The following is an 8719-nucleotide window of genomic DNA, read 5'->3' as shown; positions in this document are numbered from 1 at the left end:
CAATCCCAATAGAGCTACATAACATTACTTAGAGGTGTAAGCGGTCTGATTTTATTGATTTTTGATAGATTTTCAAATCAAACCGTTTAATCGGTTTGAGAAAAATCCAAATTTAAACCAAATCATTTTGAACAGTTTGAAAAAAACTCAAACCTTAACCTAATGGTTTGGTCCGATTTTAAACCGTCGATTTCGTCCTGTATTTTTCTGCATGTTTACTTTCATGTGATTAATTAATTGAATTCAATATATATTTATATCTTACTAGTAATAAATCTAAAACAAACTAAGCTCCTATTTGAACCAAATTTTTGGGACAAAAAAATGAAAATTTGGGTCATTATCCCATAAGTCCAACCGCCTTTATTGACCTGTTGTTTCATGTGTGAAACTCAACCTCCTCTCCATTGGTCAATATTCTTATTATGATAATATGGAAAATATTGTACAAAGGGGCTAAATATATCCACTATAAATTTAAATACCAACTAAATAAAGTGAAATCACAATAAACTAAAATATAGTTTTTTTTCATTTTTATTCACATTTTTTAGACTAATGATGATACAATAACATTACAATCCAAGTCTACTAAGCGAGTATAAGGCCCAAAAAATATAATGATGTCCAATAAAACCTCGTGATCATCATATCTAAAAACAGATACTGATTAGACAAAGAGAATAATCAACTATAATAATAAAATAATTGTTTATAATATCTAAACATAATAATTACACAAATTTACATTTGTATGATGTTACGAAACGCATTTAATTTCAGATTCTTATCTTAGTTTACTTTAAAAAAATTATTGATCTGAAACTTTATTTATAGCAAATATTATCACCGAAGGTCTAGGATCTCTCTGTCTCCAATTTGGTATAATGGGCTTCAATTCAACTTTGAAGAGAGTGAAGAATCTAAAAAAGAAGTGTCTGGTGCAGGTGACTCAAGACTGTATTGGGTATCGGCTGTAATTCATCTAAATTCTGAAAATGAAAAGAGCTTTTGATAGATTATGTTAGTTTTGAGATTATTAGATATAAATTAGAATTATTAGATAATAATAATATATCTATATTAGAAAATTAGAAATTGACAAAGATACCCACAAATGACAAAACTATTGAATTTTACATATTTGGATGAATTTTCTAAAAATTTCATTTTTTTCATTTTTATATATTTTTTCGCCGGTCCGATTTGGTTTTAAATCTCAATTAAAATTCTCAAACCCAATGGTTTGGTTTGGTTCAAAATCATTTCGTTGACCAGATCCACGTGGCACCAAACTGACAGCTTCTAAAATACAAATTTTCGATCTGACGATTTTTGCTTACAGTCCTAACATTACTCTTTACTTATTGACATTTTTATTGCATTATTATTTATGTCCTTGACTTTTCATTGCATTTATACTTTCAATTTTTTTATTAATTAGCAAGTCATGTCCTTGATCATGATTTTTGCCCAAAAATTTTATGAAGAGGATGTAAAAAAAATTATTTACTCCTGATATTTTTAAAAAAGCAAAAATAAAATAAAACTACGAAAGTGCTATTAAAAAAAATTTCCCCTATTTAGAGCATGCTAATAGAACTTTTGGACAAAATCATGGTTATGGACAATATGTAATAATTAATGGGAGGTTGAGAATAAAAATGATATGAGAAAAACTTGGGGACATAAATATTTAAGAAGTAGGGAACTTTAGGGCAATTATGCTAATATATTTTGTCATAAGCATTTTTTTTTTAATGAAATCTTGACAATATGTAAGAAGTAGGGAACTTTAGTGTAATTATCACAATTTGTAAGCTTTTTAATGAAATTATGCTAATAAATACTCCATCCGTCCCAATTGTATATGCTTGATTTGTTTTTCACGCGGATAAAGAAATCTTCTTTAATGTCATTGGAGAATTAATTTTTGCCAAAATCTTTCCTAGTTTACTTCTATTTAATTTTTAGTATATATAATATTAAATTATTGTTGGAATTAGTAAAGAATTTGAATGATTTAATTTGAAAAAGAAGAAATGAGAGTTGTTTCATATTTTCAAGAAATGAGAAATGTGTGTATTTGGATGATTTCAAAAAATTGGCATATTAAGTGTGAAAAATTGAATAAGGTTATATTGGTAAAAAAATAAAATAAAATATTTTAAATTAGAAAACTGAGCTATATATTTAGAATAACAGAAAAATGAAACTTAATATATATAATTGGTACGGCGAAAGTATGACAATATGGAAGAAGTAGGGAACTATAGTGTAATTATGCTAATATATAGCTATTGGCATTACGCCAAAAAACTTTAAATGAAATCTTTTCTTTGTTCGAAAGGTCAAAGTTGACAAAGTCAACGTTCACCGAAATTTTCTTGTTTTTTATGTTGACCCCGCGTCAAGGAAACACGTTCTAGAGATGGCTCAAGAAATCCCTTTAAATAATTGGAATTTAATAAGTATTGCCTAAATTTCTCAAACATAATTACACAAATAATAATGCAATACTTTTGTAGTCAAAAGGTATCAGCAGCCAGCCTTCGCAGCTCTTTTCAACAAGCCAGCTGTGTGTGTCTGCGTATATTTAAAACATTTTCTAAAAAAAGTTGAACCCCAATTTTAAGAGTCCACATAGCTCCATCTCTAGAGTATCGTGAGAAAGGTTAATCGAGAAATGCGTGTCAGGGAATAAGAACTGCCTATACACTAGTGTCCACAAATAGTCTCAATCTATATTTCGGGAATCGAACCCTCACACTACGACTATCAGCAAAATTGAATATATCTCATCCTTGTTTTTTGCACAATAAATCATTTTCTAATTATAAAACCAGCTGCCTCAGTGCGTTTTGTGTCTATGTGTTATTATATATATAAACCTTTGCACATTTCAATCACATTACATTTTTCTTACTCGTCAAATCTTTAACCTCTCTCTACAAAAACAGCACTACGCTTTTGAATTATTTTTGTGCTGAATGGCAGTGATCAAGAAGAAGATGAAATTTCGAAGTGTTTTTTCCAGCTGTTTAAAGATTGACGAGTGCCCTAATAATCCACAGACAAAAGAAGTTGTTTACAAGAAACACTCTTCATATCGAAGGATTTCAATATCCGATTTAGGCAGTTCAACTTTATCTGAAGATCTATCTGCTTCTTTAGCAGGCTCCAATCTTTATGTATTTACTCTTCAAGAAATGAAGGTGATTACTCAGAACTTCTCATCGAGTAATTTTCTCGGTCAAGGAGGGTTCGGACCAGTCCACAAGGGATTCATCGATGACAGACTTAGGCCAGGTTTGAAGGCCCAGCCTGTGGCAGTCAAGCTTCTGGACTTGGATGGTGCACAAGGTCATAGAGAATGGCTGGTATATAATTTTAGAGTCTCGTTCATAATTTTTTTGTTTAATGGTGCTGGATTTAATTAATTAATTGAGATTATGTTCATGATCAACAGACTGAAGTGATTTTTCTTGGTGAATTGAGACATTCACATCTGGTGAAGCTGATTGGATACTGTTGTGAAGAAGAACACAGGCTTCTTGTATATGAATACATGCCTCGAGGCAGCCTCGAAAATCAACTCTTCAAAAGTACGTAATTAACATAAGGAATTTATTTTTTTTATGCATTAGTTTCAAAATAATTCAATTCTTTTACTTAAAAAATAACATTCTCAAGCGTACACAAACTCCATCGATCATTTGTGTTCATGCTCTCTTGTTTATTTATTTATTTATTTTTATTGAAAACTTGAGCTCCATTTTTTTCAAAATTAATTTTTTCTAAAACTCATTTTCAATCATGTTATCTCATAAAATTTTACATGAAAAGTCAAAAAAAATTTCATAAGCCCCAATTTGATACCATTTAGAAGATTTTTTTTTTGGGAAAAATTAGTTTTGAAATAGTAATTTTTTGGAAAATGTATCGTTATAAAGTAAAATAATAATAATAAATTTTTGTACAAAATATTTTATTATTAGAATATGTAGTTAAAAAGAATCATGTTACATTAACATAATAATTGACATAATGCCATATGGGACTTCGTCATTGTATTGTTTTAAGGATAAATTTAGTTGTACATAATTTTTCATCCATAAAGGTGTTCATACTCTTACATGAGGTGGGACCCACTTGAATAAAATATTTGAGTATATCCCACCCATGAGTGTATGAACACTTTTATGAATGAAAAATTATGTACAACTAGAACAACCATTTTTTGTCGAAGTGGTATAACATAGTCGAAGATGAGTTTTAAGAAAAAAATGTTTTTGAAGAATGATGTTATGAATTTATGATAGATAAAAGGGGCATATTTTAATCACAAATTCTCCGAAAAATCATTATCTTTTTAACCTAAAAAAGTAGGCTAAAAAGGGCTTAATTCATGCTGAAGCACAGGGAACAACTAGCTGTCAGTCACCTCGGTCATTTTACTATATTCAAATATATCAAGTTACGAAAAGATTATTTAATAAGACATTATTTGGTAAGGGTCAATAATTGTATATTATTCGCTGTGGAAGGTTGATACTATTGTTCCACGCGTGAACTTGTCAACATATTTGTTTATTAATTTAGACGCCACGATGATCACATTCACGCAATGCATATTATCACTTTTATATTGCAATTTGCATGGGACAAGTATATTAAGTTATTGATGACCTTGAAGAAGACAAGTAAAAATTAATATTTAACAATTTTAAATATTAGTGGATCCAGCACCTGTGGCCACGCGTGCTGATCCGTTGGAAGCCTCTTTTTTTTCTTTTTTTTTTTTATTGACAATAGACAATTTTAGGTTATATTATTGGTAATTCACTCTTAACCATTGTGTTTATTTTAGCCTGGTTGGTTCGAGCTAGCACATACAACTTGGAAGCCTTAGTTCAAATTTTTTACCAACCAATTCATTGTATAATAATTTTAGTTCTACAATTTCTTTTACCAAAATTGATGCAATAATGAGGCTGACAGAGGAATTCGAACCTATAGCTTTTGGTAGAGCTATTGAAGACTTAACCATTATGGCACTCCCTAAATTTTGACATTTAATTTAACAAAATAATATATGTTAGATTTTAACAGTTTCAATGCAATTGTAAATATTCGCACGAATTATATAAAAATTGACAGAAATGTCATTTAGTGAGTATGATTTATTCTTACAATAGAATTATATTTGTTCAATTTCAATAAAATAATTGTTATATTTAAATTTTAGGCATTGTTTGATTCTCATGCATTTCAGAATATATTTTTTCCTTTTATTTTTAATCATACATTTTTTAATAAAATAATATTACACAAATTTAAAACATTTTCTTATTTTTAGTCACACATTCTTCATCAAATCACTATTTCAAAATGCATTTTTTGCAAAAAACAGATAACAAACGAGCTCTTAATATTTTACTACGGTCGTCCGTGTTGACTCAAAGTCTTGGATTCGCCACTGTATATACACAATATCCATGTGGTGGTTTGATGACTCATATGCCAATTGCATTAGGTTAAACAAACGATGCTTTTCGTATGAATGCAAATATTTTAAGGTTAAGTACAAACTTGATTTCATTTAATAGTTTCTTGATGGAGTTAAGATTAATTACTAAGAATCAAATTTATTTCATATATGCAGAATATTCGGTTCCACTTCCATGGTCAACAAGAATGAAAATTGCTCTTGGAGCTGCAAAAGGGCTTGCTTTCCTTCATGATGCTGAAAAGCCTGTCATATACAGAGATTTTAAAACTTCAAACATTTTGCTAGACGCAGTATGTTACTCTTACTCTTACCATTCTTCTCATCCCAACTTCTCCAAAAACTTGTATTTTTCTTCAGGAAAAAAAAAATTAATAAATAAATAAAAATAAAAGAAATTCATATATCTTATTTGAAACTCCATCATCATGTTTCCAGGATTACACTGCTAAACTCTCGGATTTTGGGCTGGCAAAGGACGGTCCAGACGGAGATCACTCGCATGTGTCAACGCGTGTTATGGGCACAAGGGGTTATGCTGCCCCTGAATACATTATGACAGGTAGGTGATTTCTTCCGTTCCACTTAATGAAAATTATGACATGTTCGGTACGCTGCAGCACAAGCAAAGTAGAGGACAATAAACAAGTTTTTTAAATTTCTTTTTCTTCATTAATCGTGTCTAGCACTGGTCAACGTCGTATTCAAAACATAGTGTAATTTCATTTTGATTGCTTAAATATCAAGTATGGGACGGGACTCATTAAAAAATGGATCAATCTTTTTGCAGGTCACTTGACAGCAGCAAGTGATGTATACAGCTTTGGAGTAGTACTCTTGGAGCTTCTAACCGGCAAAAGATCAGTACACAAAACCCGTCATCATAAAGAACGAAACCTTGCAGATTGGACAAGGCCTATGTTGAAGAATCCTAGGAAGCTTACTAGGTTAATAGATCCAAGACTTGAAGGCCAGTACTCTGAAGTGGGGGCTCAAAAAGTTGCTGCCTTAGCTGACCAATGCTTAAGCCATAGGCCGAAAAATAGACCTAAAATGTGCGAAGTGATTAAGGTTTTGGAGCCCTTAAAACTACTCGATGACATCCAAATTGGCACATTTGTATTTGTAGTTTCAACAGACAGTCATTTGCAGAAAGAAAGTACAAAGGAGAGCGGAAGAAAACTCCACGACGGCCATAAACATCAGATCAAAAGTACCCCTGTCGTTTACTGAGAAATAACCTGTGTCTCGCAGATTAAAGAGAGCACAGATTGAATCAAACTGTATAAAAATTCCATAGCGATTTATCTCTGGTTGCATGAGTAGAAACTCATTATTGTTTTGATTGTTTAACAATCTGTATTCTTTCCTAGACTGTATTTCGAATGAAGTTTAATAAAGCAATGGAGAAACAATCCATTGACCATGAAATGAGTTGAAACAATTATTAAAAAGGTTGAATCCCAACCTTAAGGGTCCCCACGGCCCCGCCCCTGGAACTTTGTGAGGGAGGTAAATAGCGATATGTGTCTTAACAGGGCAGGGAACAAGAGCTGCTTGTACACTGCGCTTACAAGGAGTCCAATTTCATATTTCAGGAATCGAACCCCCACATTGTGGTTGCCAGCAAGGCGTGAATAACTCCACTCTTGTCCTTTGCACCACTAAACTATACTCGAGGAGCAAGTTGAAACAATTATTTTTGAGAGTGAGATCAGATAAAGAACAATATGTTACTCATAAGTGATGTTCTAAAATTATCAAATATACTTTAGATTGATTCACAAGAGGGAATCTATCCCACAGAATCAATGAATTAAATTAGTTCATCTATCTATATTGAGTAAACATGCACTAGTGTACCGTGTTTAGCTGAGCTCAAAATGAGTATAAGTTATTTTTAACTAAGTTTTTGTTTCGAACGAATTTATTATTCTCGCCTTTAAGTAAAAGAATTACTTCCATATTAAAATAACTAACTTATTAATTTCGATTTTAACCTATAAATTACTTATTTCTTAATTTACTTATTTGCTTACAAGTAAATTTTGTATAATTAAACTTTTTAGCTTAAGCCCATGGTATTTCTAGGTGCTTCGTTAGGATGAATGCACCCTGAGTGATGACTTGACTTTGTTGCAAGTTTCACTTAAATAATTATTGCAATTTGATCGTTCCATTCATATCCGCTGGCTTGAGTAACGAAAGAGTTAAATGTGCAATTTAATTGACTCCCTTTTTGGTAATTAACTAAATGTCATGTCACTAATTTCGTGAATCAAACACATAGAGAGAGAAAATGAGATGACTAAACTAAACAACCGAATTAATTATCTTCATGCATAAAGATACTAAATTATCTAGTAAAAAGGTTTATGTAGAAAATCGCAGCATACTTTGAAATGAATTTCGGATCAAGAAATTTACTTGAAATGATGAATTTCAAGATTTTTTGTGGTTATTATCTTACTATCCAAGTATCAAAATCTATATTTTCTAGTACTCCAATAGTTTCAATCTGATCACAATGAAAAGAAATTACTATCCACACTCTAAGTGCCAATTTTTGTGAGATTTAATGTTAAAAATATGGTTCTTGGAACTTTTCAATTTTGGTGTGAATTTCCATATGAAAATTCACTTCCTTTTTTTTTTTTTTTTTCCTCCATAACTTCTATATGGAGGTTGTAAGGAGTTACTTTGGGAGTTATGGATTTGAATTCCAGATTCAAACCACTCCCTCCAATCCTATTAAAATCTTGAGGGTTGGGTCACTTCACATGGGCGATCCATTACCCATATTTTCCAACACTCTCACTCGTACATGATAGGGTTGATCCGAACCACAAGTAACAACGAATGTTACACCTTAAATCCTTCTCAAGATCTATCTCACAAAAATTCATACGGTAAATAGATCGTGCGATCAGAGAGTAATATTAGAGCTCACGGTACTATAAACCTGTTAAGGATATATAGTAGCTCTGTTAGAGGAACATCACATCTCGCTATACCCCAAACTCATTTTCCAACATTAATTCAAGTATTTTCATACCTCGAGTATTTATGGAACATACTTGAACTCTACACCATATCATTGTATTCACACTTGTGTTCTATACTCTAAATGGTTAAACACAATTGTCCGACCGGTGAATACAAACATAAATGTTGGTCAATATAATTTTCATTTCCTACTTGAATCCTTCA

General features: G+C 31.2%; 1 protein-coding gene across 1 annotated transcript; it reads left to right on the top strand.

Moving 5' to 3' along the window:
* The first annotated feature begins 2895 nt into the window (after window positions 1-2895).
* On the top strand, window positions 2896-6935 carry LOC111385174 (serine/threonine-protein kinase RIPK-like). The gene is made up of 5 exons (XM_023009546.1): window positions 2896-3380; window positions 3470-3605; window positions 5666-5802; window positions 5948-6071; window positions 6300-6935. Exons 1-5 carry the CDS (start codon window positions 2991-2993, stop codon window positions 6740-6742), a joined length of 1230 nt encoding a protein of 409 aa, XP_022865314.1. The 5' UTR covers window positions 2896-2990; the 3' UTR covers window positions 6743-6935.
* Window positions 6936-8719: the final 1784 nt, after the last annotated feature.

The sequence above is a fragment of the Olea europaea genome, unplaced genomic scaffold, assembly GCF_002742605.1.
Source record: "Olea europaea var. sylvestris unplaced genomic scaffold, O_europaea_v1 scaffold3099, whole genome shotgun sequence".
In the NCBI taxonomy this organism is placed as follows: Eukaryota; Viridiplantae; Streptophyta; class Magnoliopsida; order Lamiales; family Oleaceae; genus Olea; species Olea europaea.
This window is presented reverse-complemented; position numbering and strand designations above follow the sequence as displayed.